General features: G+C 36.8%; 1 protein-coding gene across 1 annotated transcript in view; it reads right to left on the bottom strand.

The window, feature by feature from the left end:
* Positions 1–3,877: 3,877 nt before the first annotated feature.
* Positions 3,878–22,944, bottom strand: part of mmel1 (membrane metallo-endopeptidase-like 1) — a 33,501-nt gene continuing 14,434 nt past the window's right edge. The window contains exons 12-24 of the mRNA XM_067431387.1: positions 20,579–20,715; positions 18,266–18,359; positions 16,168–16,296; positions 14,526–14,624; positions 13,828–13,911; positions 13,602–13,705; positions 13,432–13,490; positions 9,631–9,750; positions 9,272–9,405; positions 8,012–8,077; positions 7,713–7,808; positions 6,267–6,343; positions 3,878–5,425 (exon numbers count right to left, since the gene is read on the bottom strand). Coding sequence (XP_067287488.1) covers positions 5,326–5,425; positions 6,267–6,343; positions 7,713–7,808; positions 8,012–8,077; positions 9,272–9,405; positions 9,631–9,750; positions 13,432–13,490; positions 13,602–13,705; positions 13,828–13,911; positions 14,526–14,624; positions 16,168–16,296; positions 18,266–18,359; positions 20,579–20,715 — 1,299 coding nt within the window. The 3' untranslated portion in view covers positions 3,878–5,325. The remainder of the gene's footprint in view (positions 5,426–6,266; positions 6,344–7,712; positions 7,809–8,011; positions 8,078–9,271; positions 9,406–9,630; positions 9,751–13,431; positions 13,491–13,601; positions 13,706–13,827; positions 13,912–14,525; positions 14,625–16,167; positions 16,297–18,265; positions 18,360–20,578; positions 20,716–22,944) is intronic.

Raw genomic sequence — 22,944 nt, 5'->3', positions numbered from 1 at the left:
TGTGGAAAAACCAAGGCGCAAAATAACTGCCCGTGAACTGAGAAAAGTCAAGCGTGCAGCTGCCAAGATGCCACTTTCCACCAGTTTGGCTATATTTCAGAGCTGCAACATCACTGGAGTGCCCAAAAGCACAAGGTGTGCAATACTCAGAGACATGGCCAAGGTAAGAAAGGCAGAAAGTCGACCACCACTGAACAAGACACACAAGCTGAAACGTCAAGACTGGGCCAAGAAATATCTCAAGACTGATTTTTCTAAGGTTTTATGGACTGATGAAATGAGAGTGAGTCTTGATGGGCCAGATGGATGGGCCCGTGGCTGGATTGGTAAAGGGCAGAGAGCTCCAGTCCGACTCAGACGCCAGCAAGGTGGAGGTGGAGTACTGGTTTGGGCTGATATCATCAAAGATGAGCTTGTGGGGCCTTTTCGGGTTGAGGATGGAGTCAAGCTCAACTCCCAGTCCTACTGCCAGTTTCTGGAAGACACCTTCTTCAAGCAGTGGTACAGGAAGAAGTCTGCATCCTTCAAGAAAAACATGATTTTCATGCAGGGCAATGCTCCATCACACGCGTCCAAATACTCCACAGCGTGGCTGGCAAGAAAGGGTATAAAAGAAGAAAATCTAATGATATGGCCTCCTTGTTCACCTGATCTGAACCCCATTGAGAACCTGTGGTCCATCATCAAATGTGCGATTTACAAGGAGGGAAAACAGTACACCTCTCTGAACAGTGTCTGGGAGGCTGTGGCTGCTGCTGCACGCAATGTTGATGGTGAACAGATCAAAACACTGACAGAATCCATGGATGGCAGGCTTTTGAGTGTCCTTGCAAAGAAAGGTGGCTATATTGGTCACTGATTTGTTTTTGAATGTCAGAAATGTATATTTGTGAATGTTGAGATGTTATATTGGTTTCACTGGTAAAAATAAATAATTGAAATGGGTATAAATTAGTTTTTTGTTAAGTTGCCTAATAATTATGCACCGTAATAGTCACCTGCACACACAGATATCCCCCTAAAATAGCTAAAACTTCCAAAAATATTCCAAAAAGAGTTTTTTGTGTTCATTGAGAACATGGTTGTTGTTCAATAATAAAATTAATCCTCAAAAATACAACTTGCCTAATAATTCTGCACTCCCTGTATATGTTTGTATGTATATAAACCAACATAATCTGTTTTAAAGGAATTGTGAATCATTCTTGTGTTTGACAAGTTCGTGGCATTGTCCCCATATAATGCATCGGGGAAAAAAGAACAGAACATTTCCTGACTTTATATTTAATCATCAAAAGCTTAATTAAACACCTCCAGAACTAACGACACTGAAGACACTAAAATGCACACAAATGATATTTTACAATGCACACTTGGCAAGTATTTTATAGATAATATGTAGTTATATTTCCCTCAGTTCAGATTTCTTCAAGGCAGTCGTATAAACAATCACAGAGGGTGATTTTTGTATTTCACAAGATACAAAATAGCTATTATTTTAAAATGCGATTTTCTCAAAAGCACATCAGCAATCCTTGGCACAGAGATGTCGCTGTTTAATGCGGTATAAAGAACAGGTAGTTCACATCACACCTCATTTGATTTGTTCTCAATAGCCATAATATTAAAAGCCTCAAGGCCAGAACAAAAAAAATGCACAAATAGGCATCTGGGAATATGGAAATACGCGTAGGCTACTATTAGGGAATTGGTAATGTTGTGAATATATGCCTATGTAACATATTTTGCCATAATGCACATTGAAAGCATTGACGTGATTGGCAGTCAACCCAAACATTGTTAAATACTGTAGGCTACATTTACAAATATGCACATTTTCTTCCCTGACCATATTAAAACAATCCTGCACATTTCTCTTTGTACTTTATATAGATATAGTGTATGTGCATAATTGTTTCTAAACCACATCGGATTCTGTCCAGCACTTCTAAAATCCCATTTCGATGTTGTATTAAAATATTAAAAGGCAGAGAGCTGCATTTCTTTTCTGTCAGGTCTTGCATTGGAAAATGCATGCACTAATAATTCAGGGATTATGTTTTATTTGGCATTTCATCACTGTAAAACTCTTTCCACCACTAACAGAATCCGAAGTTTTAACATTTAATTAGTTGTAAAGTTGCTTGCGTTCAATATATCGCTCGTCTCCCGTGCATCAAACAGTACATGCCATTACAGTGGTGTCGAGGTTTAGATTGGCTAGCAATGAAGGCAGATATGAACATTCAAATGATCAAAGTCTCTGTCATGAGAGATAACAGTCATAATCAATAACCCAAAGCAACCCAATATCGACTCCGCTAAGCTTGACAATATTTCCTTCTGACGTCCGTTTGATCTTTTCCATTCTATCATTTTCCCTGCGTCCCGTTCGGCTCTTTAGTTCTGCTGTCATTACGGCTTAATCAAGACGGAAAATAACAGTCACCGGCCTTGACCCGATCTGTAATGAGAGGCCGCCTCCCGAAAGTGTCCATTTGAGAGACGACTGCTGCTTCACTCCAGCTAACACACGAACCCCTTAGCCTACGTCTCAGATCAATGTGTGAAATCAAGAGACATAACTTTGCCTACTTCCTTAAAATCACAAACCCACTAGCTTACAGAGTGAGACTTTTGCTTAACGATTCCTCCTGTCTGTTAACGGTGAACTGCTTGGTGTTGCATGGCACATTTTATGTATTCCCTGCTGGAAAAATCAAGGTTTATGAGATTTTATACTTTAGTTTAGATGCTTCATCTTCCAGAATCTGACCTTGAGCCAGTTGCATAAACATAGCCATTACAGTAAGACTGTCATACAAACAACTAGCAGTTAGTTAGGGGTAATCTCTTACTTTTCAGTCTCAAATTAGATGTTTTTATGTAACTGGTTTAGGGGTAATGGACTGAGAATTCAATTTTCATTGATCTTTTGACAGTTAAAGGAATAGTACACCCCAAAATAAAAATTAGCCCATAATTTGCTCACCCTCAAGTCATCCAAGACATTCTTCTTTCAGACAAATACAATCTGAGTTAGATTGGAGTTAAATGCCCTGGCTAATCTAAGCTTTATAATGGCAGTGAATCCCGTTTATGAAGTCCATAAAAGTGCATCTTTCCATCATATAACTGCTCCGGGGGGTTAATAAAGCCCTTCTGAAGTGGAGCGTTTGTGTAATATATCCATATTTAAAACTTTATAGACTAAAATAACTAATTTCCAGCGGATTACTAGGTGCATATTACTATTACATATTACTGCATATTATGCGCCCTTTAAAAAACACAAAAAATACTGCACTATTGACTTTAGAGCAGGTTTGTGTTGGTCAATGGCTCAGTTGTTTACACTTCCTCAAAATAGGAACATGCCAACAATGGGCCTGAACACGCATGGTTTTCAGACCAGCACGCCCATGGGCGAACAGATGGACGCGAGTGCATTTGGCTATTTAAACAATGTGGCACTGGACATGAAAAATGATTACTGCGTCGAGCTGAAACTAGCAACAACAAAAAAACATGCCTGGCGTTGAATTGTGCCGGGTGTATGATAGGGCCCTATAAGTGCACCCCAGGAAACCAGTCCAATTCATGGCCTTTTTAAAAAAGCCTTAAAGAAAAAAAATAATGATTGACTTGTAGGACTAGTCTTAGCAGTTTATGCAACTGACCCCTGGTAGACCAAGCTGGTTAGAGTTGGTCAACCAGCAACTAACCAGCTGCACTGTTAAAAATATATTTCAATGTTGTAAATAAAACAAACATTATTAGCGTATATGCTCTATTTCTATACTATTTCAATCTTTTTACTTTAAAATGTAATGTTTAATTTAATGTGTTTCTTGCTGTTTCTTGAAACATATCACGGTTTCCACAACAACATTAAAAAATGAAAGTTGATAATCAGAAATGTTTCTCGAGCAGCAAATCACCATATTACAATGATTTCTGAAGGATCATGTGACTCTGAAAACCGGAGGAATTTGATCACAGGAATAACTTTACTAGGAATTTCAAACTACATTTTTGTCATGTGGCATGAACATCTCCACCAAAGATAAAATGCTTGTAAAGTATTGAAACTAAACTAATTCATGATCAAAGTATTGGTTGCAAAATATGCAGCTTAAGTAAATAATCTTGATTTCTCTGTTTATTTGCAGAAGTTAATGCAGCGAAGATGATTTTACCAAGAAAACCGAATGAAACCCACACAGGAGGACTGAACTGTTGAAGACCCCTCAACACAGATCTGATTCTCATCCTTAAACATGCCAAGACATCCATAGGTATGTGTTAACACTAGCGACGTACAGAAGCGCTCCCTGGCAGAACAAACAGCTTGTATGATACAAATATCCAGTCTGAGTTCTCGTTGACCTGCTGTAACTATTTTGTTCCCGTATTGCAGTGGCTTCCTGCCATTATCTGCTGCCTTTAACAGAAGTCTGTAGCGTAATTGCAAGGCAAGGCCATGAATAGGATCTATTTATGGACAAAAACACACGAAGCTTGAAGCGATATGGTTTTAACAGTCTTAAGGTTGTCAGGTAATTGTCAACACGGGCCCCGTTTACGTAACACTAAGCCCTCGCTTTCAAAGAAATACATATTCTTCTGTGAAACGTACATTACATTAGGATTTTTGGGGAAAACAGAGCTGCCTCTTACCACTGCATGCTTTAGAAAAAAGATGTCTTATACCATATTCAAAATATTTCAAGGCTGCTTATTATGAGACAAAACATGATGCCTTCACTGGGTTCTATTCAAACCGCAATCTCGTCCGGCTTCCAAGCCTCCAGTTGTTGGCTGATTTTGGGATCGCTCAAGCACAAACGGATATCTTCTTGGAGAGCCGACAGAATCGAAAGCCAAGTGAGGGATTTATCCGTTTACATAATCTGGAAAAATAATCTGATGTCAATAAACCCTATCGTTACAATGAAACTATTTCGTTTACATGTATTTTCCGGTGCCAAAACTAATAGTGTCAAAAGAAACAGGCAAACAGACAAAATCTTGCTTAGAAGTCAATGAAAAAGCATGCCTCTTTTTCAGAAAAACAACACCCTCACTGTGCACGTTCACGACGCCTGCACTTGTTGGTTATATGTGCGCTTTTGAAAGTTCACAGTAGACATCTATGCAGTCACACATGTAGGTGTCTAACACCTTGGTCGTGTCTGTCGGATCAGACTAACAGATAGGCAGCTGCCACTGCAGAATAACAGCACAACATAATATTCTCCAAGATCTCCTAACCGCTGCCTTGTTCGTAAAATATACACAGACTCCAGTAACTCCGACGGCAGGTTACCACACTCGGCATTTCTCCTCGGGGTTCATGGGAGTTCCTCGTGCACAATGAAAGGCTTCGGAAAAAGCCTCGAAGTTCTGAAGGGAACCTAGAACCCTGTTAAAAACAAAAAAATACTTTCTAAAACACTTACAGTGTCCCGATAAAAAATATTTCATTCACACTTAAAAATGTCTGAATGCTGTTGTATTAAACAACAAAATACAAATACAAGTTCACACAGGACCTTCTTTATTATTTACATATCTATAATATAGCAAACTGAGGTAAGGAATAATAAAATTGTGTCATATATATATATATATAATATACACTACTATTGAAAAAATGTGGGGTCAGTAAGATTTTTTATAAAACTTTTATTCAGCAAAGACACATTCAAATTATAAGAAGAAGAACTGGACATTCATTATGTCACAAAAGATTTCCATTTATAATACATGCTGTTCTTTTATTTATTTAAAGAATACTGAACATTTTTATCATGGTTTTCACAGGAATAATTATGGATAATAATAATAATAAATGTTTCTTGAGCAGCAAATCATCATATTATAATGATTTTAAAAATGATCATGTGACAGTGAAGACTGGAGTACTTAAATAAATAAAATGCATTTTATATACATGTTCAAATAGAAAACAGTTATTTTAAATTGTAATAATATTTTACAATATTACTTTAAATATAAAGCATAAGAAACTTATTTCAAAAACATCTTACCGACGCCGAACTTTTGAACGGAAGTGTATAATGTTTGTAAAAACTTTGATTGTTAAGAGCCATTCAAATTTACCAAGAATTCTTGCCAACAAATGTTTGCTTATTCTTTTTGCTTGTGTTTATTAGCCTGTGCCTATCTGTAACCTAACCAAATTACATTTTTAATTGTGATGTTTTTATTTTTGATTCAAAAATCTTGGAGAAAGATCTTACCTGTATTCCAGAGGGCTGTGTGGGTCTGTTTTGATCGACTGAATGGCGTACTCAGGGCGACAGGCACCACACCAGACCTACAGAAAGAACGAGAGAAAAGACTGGTATCAAAGAGCACGTCCTTACTGACGACAAAAAAATCAGTTTTAATTAAAATCCGTTTTTTCAGGATTAAGTAATATGAAATTACAAAAAAATATGGAGGCGAGTATCATCAGTGTAACAGTGAAAAGTAACCACATGCTGTAATGATATCTCCCAAGGGTAGCATGTACAGGGCAAAAAGCAATGGTCCTAGTACTGAGCCTTGAGGTACTTCATACTGTACTTATCATCAATATATGACACCTCTTCATTTACTGCTACAACCTGGTAACTGATTAGTATGATTTAAACCATGCCAATGCAATGGCATGCTAATGCATGGTTATAATTTTCTCTGTAATAGCATCAATCTATTAAAAAGAAATTCACAAAGTCACTACTGCTATGCTGTTTGGAAGCATAGAAGTTACAGCTTTATTTATTTTTAATTTAGCCACTGTATCAAATAAATTCCTAGGGTTGTGTTTTGTCTCTTCTAAAAGAGTCAAAAAGTAAGCAGATCTAGCAGTTTTCAAGACCCTTCTGTATGCAATAATACTTCCCTTCCAGGAAATGCGAAATACCGTTTTTCAGGCTGCTCTCTTGAGGGCAGAGTGTGCTTGTTATACCATGGGTCAGACTATTTTCTTTAATCTTTTCAAATCCCATTCCTTTAAAGCAGTACTTATCCCATTGGATGACATGATTCAGCCATTGATTTCATGCCTTAAACGAACAGTTAACCCAAACAATTTACTCACCCTAAAGACATCCTAGGTGTATATGACTTTCTTCTTTCAGCTGAACACAGTTAAATAATATCCAGGCTCTGGGTTAGCAGCTATGTAATGCATTGAATAGAGTTTTTGAAGCTTCAAAAAGCGCATCCATCCATCATAAATGTAATCCATACGAGTGGGTTTGTAAATTCCTTCTGAAGCAATGTTTTTTGTAAGAAAAATATCCATATTTAAAACTTTATAAACGATAATCAATGGCTGTACGCGCTTTTATGAGCTTTTTTTTAGAGTCAAGTTCATGTGGAATGGTGACCTCTGACCTGACGCATGCTGGGAAGAGCCAGGATCATTTTTAATATAACTCAGATTGTGTTTGAAATGCATACACACCTCGGATGGCGTGAGGGTGAGTAAAATATAGGATGATTTTCATTTTTGGTTGAACTATTCCTTTAAACACATATTAGACAGCCTATAGTCATTTATTTTCTAGAGGTTAAGCAGCACCTGTACCTTTTAAATAATGTCAGTTTAATTTGATGCAGTCACCTTGCATGACCTTGCATGGGCATCAAGGTGAACACAAGGCGTTTTAAAGTGTATGTAATTCATGGTCACATACCTGGGCAAAGTTCAGAAAGAAGAGTTGTTTGTGGTCCATATCCAATCCGGGAAGATGGGGCTCCTCGCCCTCCCTCTCCACCCACTTTATATACGCCTAATATCACACACAAAGATAAACACAAAGAAATTGTGAATAGTGCTTCCCATGATGCGAAAGTGTGTTTACATGTACTCATTTAGCAGATGCTTTTCTCCAAAGCCACTTACAAACAAGGAATACAACTGTGTGTGCTAAGGTGCTGAGAGGTTTTTATCAGGTTACTAATTGGTTGTTAAAAGGGAATGAATTATACAAACCTTGTATGCTTGGCGAACACCACCATTATCAGCAATATTCTCTCCTAATGTTGTGATGCCACTGACCTAAGACAACATGAATGTAACATTGTTTAGTGTTATTTAATAATTACATGTGCTATTGTTGTAATTATTAACATTTTGAATTAGTTTTTACTTTTACAATTCTGGTGTTTTGGTGTACTTTTTTATGTACTTTTGTAATTTTTATTAGTTTTTTATATTTAAATGTAGCTTATTTTATTTCAATAGTAATTTGCAACATTATTTTTTTTTAAGTTGAAGTGTTTCATCTAGTATATATATTTTCTTTTATGTCAGCTTTGTTTGGATTATTTGATTGTTTTGATCTCATTCCTAAATGACAATTATTCGGTTGTGTCTATTAAACCTTTGAAAAATACAATCAGACAAGGATCTGGCGGTAGCACATTTAGCATAGATCACTGAATCTGATTAAACGTTGGCGTCTTGCTCAAAAATTACCAAAGAGCTTCAATATTTTTTGTTTTCTATTTAAAACTTGACTTTTGATTAAAAAATTAGCCTGTTTTCAAAAATAGTGGTGTGTTCCTTTAAATAGACTGCATCAGTTAACATTTGATCAAAACCTGTAATCTCAAATCTTTTCAAATCTTTTCTGTAGTTTCAAATCTTTTTTTGAAATTGAAAATATAGAAATGTATTTTCTCAGTTTATTCAGAAGTGTCCAGCTCTAATGGTTGGCATCTTCTGAAAGAGTCAGACAATATTTAAAATAAGTCTTAAAAGAATCAAAATGTCCTTTTGGTAGACTTGTTTTCAGAGGATGCACTGAATACAGTGTCTTATGTATCTTACTGTAAATAAAATCTTGCAAATGAATGCCCCTCTTAAAACAAAACTCAAATAAAAATGGTAAAAATGCAAATGGGATAACCAAAAACGACTTGGTAACCGTAAACAAGTACACTAAATCTTCATTAGACATTTTCAATGTCTGTAAAAAGTTATTTTTTAAGTACTTATTTCCGTCTAGTTTTATGATCTTTTCATTTTTAGTGGCTTGATATTTATTTCACTTGCCTAACCGGCAGATTTTTTTCTATATTTAAGTGTGTAGACATTTTTACGTCACCAAAAGTTGTATTTTCTCTGCATATAATTTTATTGCTGCCTTGGGCAGTGGAAATGCCTCAAAGCAAGCACATTCTACAAGTACTGTAACACATAGTTTTATTTGTTTTCTGAAGTTCATATGCAGATTCTTTCCATACTTACATTTTGGCCTCCTGCAAGTTTCCAGCTGAATTTGCCGTATTGTTCCACCATGCATTTAGATTGATCCTCAAACTGCTCGGCGGAGTAGTTGCTCCACCAGTTGTTCATGTTCCCGTCCTTGTCGAAATTCCGGCCTATGAAAATAAATATTTAATTTTCTGGAACACAGCCGTATTTTAAACAGACAAGCGTTGTAGTTGCTCTTTCAAGTGCTGGTTTGGTCCAATGGAGAACAATTTATCTGTGATATTTAAAACCCTTACACTAGCACAGAGTTTGATAAACAACAAATCCATATAGTTTATTCATCCACAGCTAACTGATAATTAGTACAATCCATCAGATGAGACCCATATTACCGTGATCATCAAATCCATGAGTGATTTCATGTCCTATAACCATCCCGATTCCACCGAAGTTTAGAGCTTGCAGCTGTTTTTCACTGAAGAACGGAGGCTGGAGGATGCCAGCAGGAAACACTGAAGGAAAGAAAGATGAATGCATAAGAGATAGAATTCAGCATAATGCATGGATAATTGACCAGGAAATGTGTTTTTGAGATACTAATTGAGCCACATGAGAAAACAACTCATTTTAATAGTAGTAGAGTGTTAACTTTGGACACTTTTATGTCCCAGAGGTTGATTTTTTTTCAGTAAAACTAATAGATTTCAGCTTCTTTCTAAACCTTTTTTTTTTTAAAGTCAAATTAAAACACTAGTTTTATTGACAAAATATTTGATATTTAAAAAATGTAACTATATGTACATTTCATGTTCTAAAGTATACTAATTTCGCATATTTATATTATTTTTAAAATAAGATATTTGAGGACAGCTTGAGTACATTCTGAAAGTCATTAAACATCTAAACATTTTAAATGCCTTAAAAGAAGCAAAATGTCCATCATTTAGACTTATTTTTAGAGAATACATTGAAAATAATATCTTATTTCATGTCAAATGTATCTTTTAAACTAAGTATGATAATCTAATATGATATATTAGAATTATTTATTATACTTAATCTTTGATATATTTATATGTTGTATATACATATTTCAATATTAAATGTGTACAAATTATTTATATGATGCCACAGTGCTTAGTTGTTACATTAATCAACAATCTTCTTGGTAATACTTTACAATAAGGTTGTATTAGTTAACATTAGTTAATGTATAAACTAACATGAACTAACCATGAGCAGTACATTTGTTACTGTATTTGTTCATCTTTGTTAGTTAATAAAAATCCAGCTGTTCATGGTTTGTTCATGTTAGTTCACAGTGCATTAACTAATGTTAACAAGATTTTAATAATGCATTAGTAAATGTTGAAATTAACATTAACAACGATTAATAAATGCTTTATAAGTGCAGTTCATTATTAGTTAACTAATGTTAGCTAATGAACCGTATTGTAAAGTGTTATCATTTTCCCTATAATAATATATGTTCAAATGTAAAATGTTAGCATTTATATTTACCCGAGAAAACAACGTCTGTGAAATATGAGGCATGTAATGTTTAAAGAAAATCAAGGTACATGTCACTAAATATGTTTATTGTTGTAACGCTGTGGATGTAGTGATGCACACGACCCGAAAACAAACTAGGGAACGCAGACAAACTCAGGTAGACGGGAACAGAGAAAAAAGAAACAAAACATTAATTTCCAATCAAGCTGTGTAATTGTTCAGTCCTATTATGCAAAGCATGTTGTAATATCATATAATTGTGTGCATTTAAGATGCATTTTAGCAATGAAATTAGCCTTAACAAGACAAAGGAGTCCATTATTCCACAAATGTTTAAAATGTCATTTCCATCACAGCGTGCATGGGGTGCAATTTGACATTTGTTGGTTCAGAAGAAATGTCAAAAGTTGGAGGACATCGTGTTAGTGGACAAATTAGATAAATGGGAGCGTGGAAAGTGCTTTTTAAGAGACTCTAAAAGTGCTCATATTGAAAGAATGTGATGTTAACGGTATACACTGGATAGCAGAAACAATATCAGAAGGACAGACAGATCTCCGCAGTGCATTGTCCTCCAGCTATAGAATATAGGGCTCGAAATGCCAGTTACAGCTGCCGCTCTTGTCTCTCAAAATGGCAATTCAGCTTGAAGTGTTTCCCAGATTGTCCAGGAACATTAAAATGTGCAATCTAAGAGTAATTATGTGGAAATTTCTCCTGCTGAAAATCTGCATAATCACTTGGCTTTTGTAATCTCTGTATTAACGCAGCGCTTGGCGTCCGCAGCCCATCTCTGGAAGCACAAGCTTTGTGGGCACTGGAGCCTGAAACTAGCTTTGTTTAATCTACAAGAGAAAAGCACTACAGGCATTAGGGCCATTATGACAATGGGCTGAGAAAGCATTTATATTGAGAGCCCTCAGCAGCTTAGCAGAAATCTGACCAGAACATATACTTCACAAACGTTTGGACAATGCTGCTTTTTTTAGTTTGTGGTCTTAGCATTCTAGTGGGAAGATCTGGGGTGCCTCATGTTTACCTCATGTAAACGCAATACTACAACCAAATTGATGCAATTGAGCTCATAATCATAGTTACCATAATCAGAGTAAAACGTGACGTAAGGTGATTTTAATCACAATAAACGGGCATGTTAACATTTTAATCATATCTATTCAACTGCTTAAATCCGTTATGATAGCATTAAAGAACATAAATGTTGTGTGACATGAATATAATGCAGTGGTCAAAAACAGAAATTAAGATATTTTAGATGATAACAGAAAAAAATCCAATACATCCGTTGAAATGTGTTTTGCATTTGACTCAAGCAGATTGAGTCTTCTCTGATTGCTCAGACGGCCCAGTCTGTAGTGATTGGTCTACTCTGCTCTGATTGGTACCGGTAGTGCCGACTCCTGAGTATATTCGGTACTCGAATGTCAGTCGCTTCCGTGTTTATCTACGCGCAGGGCTCCAGACTGTAGCCGAATATATACTAGTGTCTAAGAATATTAAACTGCAAAATACAATTTCAATATTACTCCAGCATGTTCTGCGTCTCTATGTGAATGATGCACAAATGCGCAGTTACGTTTGCAGCTCACACACACAAACACACACACACACACACACACACACACACACACACACGTTGGTCTATGTGGTTTACAGGGACACTCCATAGGCGTAATGGTTTTTATACTGTACAAACCGTATTTTCTATCCCCTTACACTGCCCCTGCCCCTAAACCTACCCATCACAGGAAACATTCTGCATTTTTACTTTCTCAAAAAAACATAATTTAGTATGTTTTTAAGGCCATTTGAATTATGGGGACATTTGATATGTCCTCATAAACCACATTTATAGGGTAATACCAGTGTAATACCCATGTAGTTATACAAATTTGTGTCCTCATAAACCACATAAACAGGCTCACACACACACACACACACACACACACACACACACACACACACACACACACACACACACACACACACACACACACACACACACAGATAGATATATGCCCACACATGCGGGACACTCACTGTCTTTTAGCCTCTGCTGTGTCACTTTATAATGAGGATATGAACGCATAAACCGTCACTTCATGAGAATTTACCATTTAATTTGAGAAAACATGATATTGTCATACCATGCAACGGCAACCCGTCAAAATAAAAGTTTGGTTTAATTTAAAGAAACGGACAGAAATATATTAGGCTTCTGTTGTACAGTAGATTTAGCTACATCTCTATGTAATAATAATAGGCTACTACTGATATTAAAAATAATTATGCCTTGCTTATTTTTTGCTTGATCTTTTTTATAAATAATGTTCACTTTTGAACAGCATGCACCCTTTAAATGCTTATGTATTTTTTACGTAAAATGATTATCATTATAAATAATAAACTTATTGAATTATATATTTTTTTAAATAGTTAAATACAATTTTTAATAAAAAAACATTTAGCCGTGGTACCAAAAATACCACCCTAAAATTTGTATGGTATCAGTACTGACTAATAATAAATGCTGTAGAAATATTATTTCTTGTTAGGTCATGTTAAATAATACAGTTAACTAATATTAACTTATATTATAGAACATAGGATATAATAATATACTGTATATAATATTCTCTATATTTCTAACTACATGAATTTACCAATCTGGTTTCTGTTGTGCGAGTAGAATGCGTTGACCAAAGCTGCACCAATAATCCACCTACAACATTCATAGAGACAAAGAGAAAAAAAGCAATGACTTTTTTAAATGAAAGTAATGGGTCAAGAAAATATAAAACATGTCTTTCAAGCATATATTGATGTTTCCTACATGTCAGGATCCACGGGCTCCCTCAGCTTTTTATGGCCTTTCTGGGCTGATGCTGCCAGGTTTTCCAGAATGTTCTCAAAGTAGTTCTCCTCACTGAAATTAAGCTGTGAGCAGAAACATAACACCACATATCATAGATGTATTTCTGTCACCATTCTTGTAATTATGTGAATGAGATACAAGCTTGGTTTGAATGGTAATTTATTTCGAGCTCAAGGTTCCATACATGTGTGTATTCCTCGTCCAGTTTTTTATTTTCCTCCTCAAGGATGTGGTCGGGATAACCAATCTGTTCCGATATCGCCATGGCCTGCAAAACAGGAGGTTGGAAAGAGATAATAACTCAGACTGTAGGGTAGTAAGAGTATATATTATGATAAAACCTTATTTGCAGCACATTTACATACAAGAAGTGCAGCTCAAAGTGTTTTACTCTTATTAAAAAAGCATTATAGTACACACCAAAAGCAAATAAAAATACCATACTTAATATACCATAAGATTAAAGTTCAGATTATAACAGAAATTAAAGTTAATATACATAAAATGCATAACAAAAATTTAAATTAAAACCAAATAATGTTGATATACAGGAAATTGTGCTTAAAAATTAGTTGGAATATGTCATTAATTTGATTAAAATGTTAAATTTATTAACAAAGCTAATTGTGTACCATAGAATAAAGCAGGGTTGAAACTACAAAGGGTTTGTAAGTTAATGAAAAGCTAATAATTAATTAAATCATAAAAATATAACATTTAAATAATTAATAAATCAATCAATCAATAAAATTCAATGCGTTTACCTGCATGTCATGTGACCATTAACTGACATCAGAGAACCGTAAACATGTGAATATGTAAATATTTTAGCTCAAAGCGGTTTTGCTGACAAAAAAACTGTGGTCATTAAAACCATCTTACCTTCTCTCTGGCCTTCTCCTTGGATTGTTCATCCATCCAGCTCAATTCTTCCAATGTTTCCACATAAGCTTCCTGGATCTTTTTGATCAGTTCACCCACCTGAACAACAGCGGGGAGACACATTTTTTAAAGGGGGGGTCTAATGCTATTTCATGGATTCTGACTTATTTACACTGATAAAGAGTATGATTCTCATGCTAAACAACGGGTGATGGAATATTTCTATGCCAAATACACTCCTTCCATGTTCTAACAAGTTTCTAATATATTTATGTATGACGTCACGAAGAACGAAATCCAGGATGAGTGCGTGCGCACATCCTCCAGAGCGAGAGCAAGAGCGCGTCCATCCCCCAACGAACTTCGTTTGGGTTGCAGGAGGCGTCGGCAGCGCTGTCATTTAGTTTTGTTCCATGAAATCAACAATGTCACTAAAGAAGTGTGTTTCTGGTTGTGAGGGAAAGATAACCTTGTTCAGCTTCCCAAAGAACTCAGCGTTAAGGAAACCGTAGATGCAGTTTGTTTTTCTCGAGTCCTGCAAGTGTGTGTGTTTGTTTGTTCCCGGTCATGTGTGGAAACCACAGGCGATGAGTAAAACTGCATATAATGTCTGTTTTGTTGGCAATTGGCGTGTAAGCGCATATAATGTCAACGACACTAATGTAAAGTGAATTGAAAGTTATCCAGGGAAAGTGTGTGTGTGTGTGTGTGTGTGTGTGTGTGTGTGTGTGTGTTTGTGTGTGTGTGTGTGTGTGTGTGTGTGTGTGTGTGTGTGTGTGTGTGTGTGTGTGTGTGTGTGTGTGTGTGTGTGTGTGTGTGTGTGTGTGTGAGACCTGGTAATCCCTACGTTATGGGGACAAAATGTCCCCACAAAGATGGCAATATCCAAAATCCTTGTCCTTGTGGGGACATTTTTAGGTCCCCATGAGGAAAACATCTTATAAATCACACAGAAGGAGTTTTTTTGAGAAAGTAAAAACGCAGAATGTTTCCTGTGATGGGTAGGTTTAGGGGCAGTGTGTGTGTGTGTGATGGGTAGGTTTAGGGGCAGGGGCAGTGTAGGGGGATAGGATGTACGGTTTGTACAGTATGAAATCCATTACGCATATGGAAAGTCCCCATAAAACATGGAAACACGACATGTGTGTGTGTGTGTGTGTGTGTGTGTCTGTGTGGGTGCATGTAACTTTAGCTCCGCCCACTGCACACCTGCACAAGGTTTACCATTTTCAGAAAGAATCGGTACAGCGAATCTGTCTTTTATAAATATGATAAAACAAAATACTATTCAGATATATGAAGAATTCAATGCTACTCTATAGGTATTCGAGATTAACATGAGATTGGCAGGAACTGTGTGTATGTACCCTTTAAGTAAACTTGAGATGGCCCTTTTTTAAATAGCTCAACTGTCCTAGAAATACTATATAAAGCCACATACATCTCTGTATTCAATGCAGATTTGCATAAAATCATCCAAGATTAAAAAATCAACTGAGATGGCTTACAGTCAAATCACTGAAATCATTTTCAGAACAGTCTAAACAATCCATGTCAATCTGATTGCGTAATGCATTGAAGGAGGATGTTCCTGTTATGTCTAGCGGGTGTTTTTAGGGCTAAGTTGGTGTTTTGTTCTTACCATACGTTTGCTGTTTCCAGAGAAGGTTTCCCGGACGTATAGTGCCCCGACGGCGTTCTCCATGTTGCCCTGAACGTAACGGACACAGTCTCTCCACCTCGCCTCCTCTACTGTAGTGCCATGCAAAGCCTGAGTGAGTGAACACACACACACACACACGCATTATGCAATGAAGAACAATGGGACAAAAACAATGTTGAGAACACCCTGTGTTAAAGGGTTAGATCACCCAAAAATGAAATTAATGTCATTAACTCCTCTCCCTAATGTCGTTCCTCACCCATAAGACCTCCGTTCATCTTCACACACATTTTAAGATATTTTATATTTAGTCTGAGAGCGTATCTAAGTGTATGCAAACTATACTGTCCATGACCAGAAAAAGAATAAAAACATCATCAAAGTAGTCCATATGAGACATCAGTTAGTTCATTAGAATCTCTTGAAGCATCGAAAATATATTTTGGTCCAAAAATAACAAAAACTACGACTTTATTCAGCATTGTCTTCTCTTCCGGGTTTGTTTTCAAACCTCAAATAAAGATTCAAACGGGGCTGTTCCACTGTGAGGAATTTGTCACGTCAGGCTGCTGGCGTCTGGTGTGCACGTGGTGTAAGTAAATAACTGGACACAAAAACTTGACTCTTCTGTAGTTACATCGTGTAACAAGACCGATGGAAAATTAAAAGTTGTGATTTTCTAGACCGATATGGATAGAAACTATTCTCTCATTCCTGCGTAATAATCCTGAAACGAGAGAATAGTTCCTAGCCATATCGGTCTAGAAAATCGCAACTTTTAATTTTCCATCAGTCTTGGTACACGATGTAACTACAGAAGAGTCAAGTTTTAGATTTTTGTTGAAATATTTAATCAGCTCACTAAATGCAATGCTTCCGTGAAGAAAACCATTGCTAGCAGGTGGTATTCAAACCAAGACGACTGAACAAGTTCAGACCAGATGAACATTTAAAGTATAAAGTACACTGTCATACCACTTATTACACAGCTTAACCACATACATAATTATGGGGACAAGATATATTGATTTGAGATCAAATATTATAATCCATTGCAGTGTACAAAACAACCCTCAAAATAATTAATTGGGTTGAGTAGAGTAAACTTTTAAAATAAAACCAATTAGTTCACAATCAAATTAACTTTAATAAGTATTTAGCACCTTCTTTTTCTTTTATGTTCACAAAACTGACACATTTTAAGTAGTCCGAATTGTTTCATTGTTTTAATTTATATGAACTTCTTTTAATTTAGACTAATTTAATTTAACTGGGCTTGGATTTCTATTTCCCAGCATGCTTTGCTCACACCTCGGAATGTTGTGACTGACCAATCATAATCCATAAGTATTCCACAGAGCCGTGCAAAACCCAAAAAACCCTATTGGACTGGAACAAGAAATGCAGCTCACTGTGTTTTGCAATAAAAAAGTATTATCGTATAGCCTGACAAGCCAGACCCACATCAAGATGTTTGGTCTGGAAACTCACCATTGACAGCTCAATCTGAGGGGCGGGATAAACGGTTGTCTTTCAAACTCCCTCTGCACGGCGTGCACGCAATTGGATATCGCTACAACCAACCAGAGCTAGTTGAAGGATTAAACTTTCGCAGTATCCGGTCGGCAAAACTCAGAACACATCTTCCCTTTTTAAGCTTGATTTCTTTTCTCAGAGAAAGGCTTAACTCTTCCTTAAGTCTTCCGGAGTCACGATCAAAGCTGATTCGAAAGACCGCCGTTCGCCAGTTTTTGTGTTTACTAGAAGCTTATGTTAAGCCCCGCCCACCGACTCTATACACGATGTGATTGGCCCGACCAGAGTTAGGCAATTACAGCTCAGAAGTGTATTGAGAGTTGCTAGACGACACTCGTGGCAGATTAGATTTGCTGCCGCTAGGGTGTGTCTAGATTTCTAGGCTAATTATAGTAAACATCAAAAGCAAATAAAATTTATATAATAGAAGATAATAACAGAAGATACAGTAGCGCATATCACCAAAACTGAGTTTTAAAGGCAGGCAGAGTTAAATGCCATGAGAGCTCTCTTCTGTTTGTTTGTTCAGAGTGCGACTGACCTTTCTGTAGTGCGCTCTCACGTCTTTGAAGCGGCGGCTCATACTGCTGACCCTCTCCATGATGAGCATCCATGCCAGATAGTTCTGCAGAGTCCTGCGGAGATCACAAATGTGCAGATCATTTAATGCCGTGCAGCACAACTTGAATTCTATGCTATCCACAATCATGACTCTCATCGGGCCTCATTCATGAAACGCGAGCAGAATTTTTTTCTCTCTTTCGAAAAAAAGTGTTTTGATGAACATTTTGGGATTCATGAGTGTTAGCTGATACTAAAAAAATGTACACCTGCTCCCTACCACGTGTAAATGGTGCCTAAAACATTTGAACGGTCTGTCATAATTTAGGCAAACATGACATTGCATTTTGATGCACTATGTACCATATTTCACGAGTTGAATGCCCAGTTTTTTTTTTTTTTTTTACTTCAACTTTGTGTAATAGCAATAGTCACTCACTTTTTACCCAGCCGTCCAATCACAATTGAGGAGGGGCGGGACAAATACAATACCGACCAATCATCCTACTTGTGCAACGACTGAACAACAAAAGAGAAGTTAAAGAGAATACTCCACTTTTTTTTTTTTAAATAGAATCATTTTCCAACTCCCCTAGAATTAAACATTTGAGTTTTTACCATTTTAGAATCCATTCAGCTAATCTCCAGATCTGGCGGTAGAACTTTTAGCATAGATTAGCATAGATCATTGAATCTGATTAGACCGTTAGCTTCTGATATTACGCAGCGCCTGGAATTAGGCTAACCGTCAACATAACCAACGTGACAATCTGCTTGCACAGAGAGTGAGCTGGGGACTATTTTCAGGCGCTGCGTAATATAATTGTGCCGCTGCACCCATGGTACGGCAGCAAAGTTCCTGAATTATAATGCAGGAATGAGAGTATAGTTCCTAGCCATATCAGCCAAGAAAATCGCAAGTTTTCATTTTCTTGGTACGGTCTTGGTACATGATGTAACTCTTTAGCATATATGCAGTATACTGGAGACAAACCTGAGAAGGAGGTCCAGATCATTCCACAGCATTCCTCCTGGGCACGTAGCCTAATTTGTGTAGTTCTAACTCATGGGCGGGGATTATGCTAATTATGAATGAGCACGTATGCGCACAATATTTACGAATGCTTGGAATTCATTAACTTGTTCCACACGTTTAACTACTGAACCCGTGGTAGCTTATACAAAGTGTTTGTGAATCCAGAGAAGAGTTTTCGTTAAGGTCCATTTTACGTGCAAATTACTCAGAATTTGCTCATATATTTACGAAAGATTCATGAATGAGGCCCATTGTGTGACAATGATTGTCTCATTTTATTTCTTCTTTTTAGAAGAAGCACGGGTGACAACGTTGATACTTCAGTGAAAAACAACTTTCACCTTTAAAGTTTTCTCATCTCCGAAACCACTGAACCTCTGAGCAATATTTATTTCTTCTAGATGACCACATTAACTCACTTTTGTCAGTACCACTATCGTCAAAGATGACTGAGAGTTAGCATACAGTTTAGATTGGCGGTATGGTTCTGTTCTGGGCAAGATCTTCCAGGAATAGAAACAGAACAGACCAATCTCCAAGACCGATGTCCAGAAATCAATTTAATGGGTCATTTATTAATATAGACCTCATGTTTAATTTATGCATCTAAACCGAATATCATCAGTGGTTCTATATCTATATCAAGAGCAGGGACAGTTTTTGTGCATTTTGTTTCGTGATTTCACCGGAACAAATAGACAGTCTCTGCAACGGCGTTAAGCGATGGATTAAACCGCTCGTCTGTGTGAGGACTGCACGAGCAAGCAACAAGCGAAATCCGCACCACTGATATTGGCGGCAACAAGCCCCAGATCGTCTCTTATTTAACAAAGGAATGAAATAATGCTCTTTCAGTTAACCAGAGATGTTTTGTTTGTATTAGTTAGGTTCATCTGTGCATCAAAAAGTGGTGGGGACATGTCCCACCCGCAAACTACGCCAATGATTGCAGATATCATTAATGTCGATATTAAATGTACAAAATTGAAAAAAAAGTATTTTTTAGTCGGATTCAAGGGGAATCAGAATACCAAAACCAAACTGGACGAGAGGAGGAGCTGGGGATGGAGGAGGGTAAATGAGCTCTGGAGAACGCGATAGCTCCTGATAGTAGAGCTTATATATGTATGCTGTGATGTGATAGACGTCGTGTCCCTATAGGGAGATGTGATGCAAGCTTGACTAACACAACCTGCCAGAACTGACGCTACACTTAATGTTTTTCATGTGTCAGACAGCTGCACCTACAAACATCACCTGGGACTGTGCTTGGAAAGAACATCACGCAGCTTCTCCAGGTAAGGTGAGCAGTACACAACAATGGGCTCTTCTGGTTGCACCGAAACTGACACGCTGGACATGATACCCTGGATGTAGCGCGTCCAGTTAAATCCCTGACATTTCATAAAGAGAAACAAGAGAAGCATGTGTCCTCTATTGAGAAAACACTTATATCAACAATCAGTGAGCATCATTTGGAGATATGGATGTGTTCCTGGATCAGGGGTTAGTGAATTTGACATTATTACATTTATATTCTGGCTTCTAAATGATGACATTAAAGGCTTGGTTCACCCAAAGTCATTAATTACTCCAAACCCGTAAGACTTTCGTTCATCTTTGGATCACAAATGAAGATATTTTTAATGCAATCTGAGAGCTTTCTGTCCCTCTATTGACAGCTATGACACTTAGACTTTCAGGCCCCAGAACGGTAGTAAAGACATCATTAAAGTAATCCCTGTGACTCCAGGGGTTTAACATCAATTTTATGAAGTGGTAAAGTGTGTTTTTTTGCACAAACAAAGCACTTGTATCACCTCATAAAATTTAGTTTAAACCACTGGAGTCACAGGGATTACTTTAATGATGTAATTACTACCTTTCTGGGCTTGAAAGTGTCAGGTGCGTAGCTGTCAATAGAGGGACAGAAAGCTCTCAGATTGCATTAAATATATCTTCATTTGTGTTACAAAGATGAACAAAAGTCTTAAAGTTTGGAACAACAGGGTGAGGAATTAATGACAGAATATACATTTCTGGGTGAACAATCCCTTTCATCACAAAACCATTTTCTCTTCAAGTTTATACTTTTTAAAAGTTTAGGGTCATTACGATTTTTTTTCATAATATTTTTTTTTATTGCATCAAATTAATCTCAAGTGAAGACATTTATATAATGATAAAAGTACAAAATGATTTAGGCAGCAAAGCAGGATATTAGAATGATTTCTGAAGGATCATGTGACACGCTGAGAGAAGATTTGTGTGTTTTTGTTTGTGTGTGCGTGTGTGTGCGTGCGTGTGTGTGCACTCATGTGAAGATAAATATTGATAAATAGCGCGAAAATATTGAGCTCTGTTTCAAGTCTTGTGCTTAAACGGACAAATTCACACAAAAATTATGTCAATGCGACAAACATAGTAAGTTATGTCTTAAAGCTACACTGTGTAACTTTTTTAGTTTATTCTTAGCTAAAAACACTTAGTTCCTTCAAGAATATATGTGCTCATTAATGTATATTTACTTCTTTCACATAATAAAGTATTCTCGTAAGTTTATAATATGCCATTGAAAATCCATACGGGTGAGGGGTTTGAATGCCCGTCGCCATGTTGCTCCTCCATCTTGAAAGTACATTAGCCAAAGAGGGACATACTCGTAAATTCAAGCTTCGCTTTTCGCGGTTTAACACTCGATGGCACCGTGTCGAATGTGAAGAGGGGGATTGCCATGTTAATCTTGGACTAAATCAGCCACCGTAGGAGTTAAAACTAAATCAGAATTTAGAGGAACAGAAACTATTATTCACTGGATGGTGATATACCTTTACACCGCTAGATGGGGGAAAATATCACACAGTGTAGCTTTAAGTAAACCGTAAACAGTCGAGAAAGACACGTGTTCATGTGTAACAGTATGTACTGAATCTGAGCATTATGCCTTAAAGGGAAAGAAGCCTTTTTTCTGCTGTCTGTGTTTTTAATGTTAACTAAACAAATGACAAAGAACACTCTAAAAAATGCTGGGTTAAAAGCAACCCAAGTTGGGTTGGAAATGGACAAACCCAGAAATTGGTTTGTTTGAATGGTTCCTTTCACTGGGTTCAAACAACCCAATTCCTGGGTTTGTCCATTTCCAACCCAACTTGGGTTGTTTTTAACCCAGCATTTTTTAGAGTGAAATCACTCACTGCTCTTGACTGTAAGCTTTAATAATGATCATTTAATTTATACAGTGAAGATTATAATATGCAGCATTATTTTATATTTGATTACTTTATTAAATGTCTGTACCTAAAAAGCACCTTTATTTGATATGCTTACATAGTTATGCTTACATGTTACATAGTTATCATAACTATCAAGATCCAGGGTTCTGTATTTTGCGTACGTGAGTTTTTGTTGTAGATGGCTATTGCTGCGCGTTTAGCTAGAATGCCATACAAAACCAACCCATTGGGCCACTGAATCTGCATTAACGACAACAGCTGGGGCAACAGCCTTAGTCCTAATGGGTTGTTATCATAGCTATCAAAATCCAGAGTTCTGTATTTTGCGTACGTGAGTTTTTGTTGTAGATGTGTACTGTGCTAATTAATTGAGATTTCTTACAGCTCTTA

The sequence above is a fragment of the Pseudorasbora parva genome, chromosome 22 (assembly GCF_024679245.1).
Source record: "Pseudorasbora parva isolate DD20220531a chromosome 22, ASM2467924v1, whole genome shotgun sequence".
NCBI classification, from domain to species: domain Eukaryota; kingdom Metazoa; phylum Chordata; class Actinopteri; order Cypriniformes; family Gobionidae; genus Pseudorasbora; species Pseudorasbora parva.
Note: the sequence above shows the minus strand (reverse complement) of the source record. Positions and strands in the feature narration are given on the sequence as shown.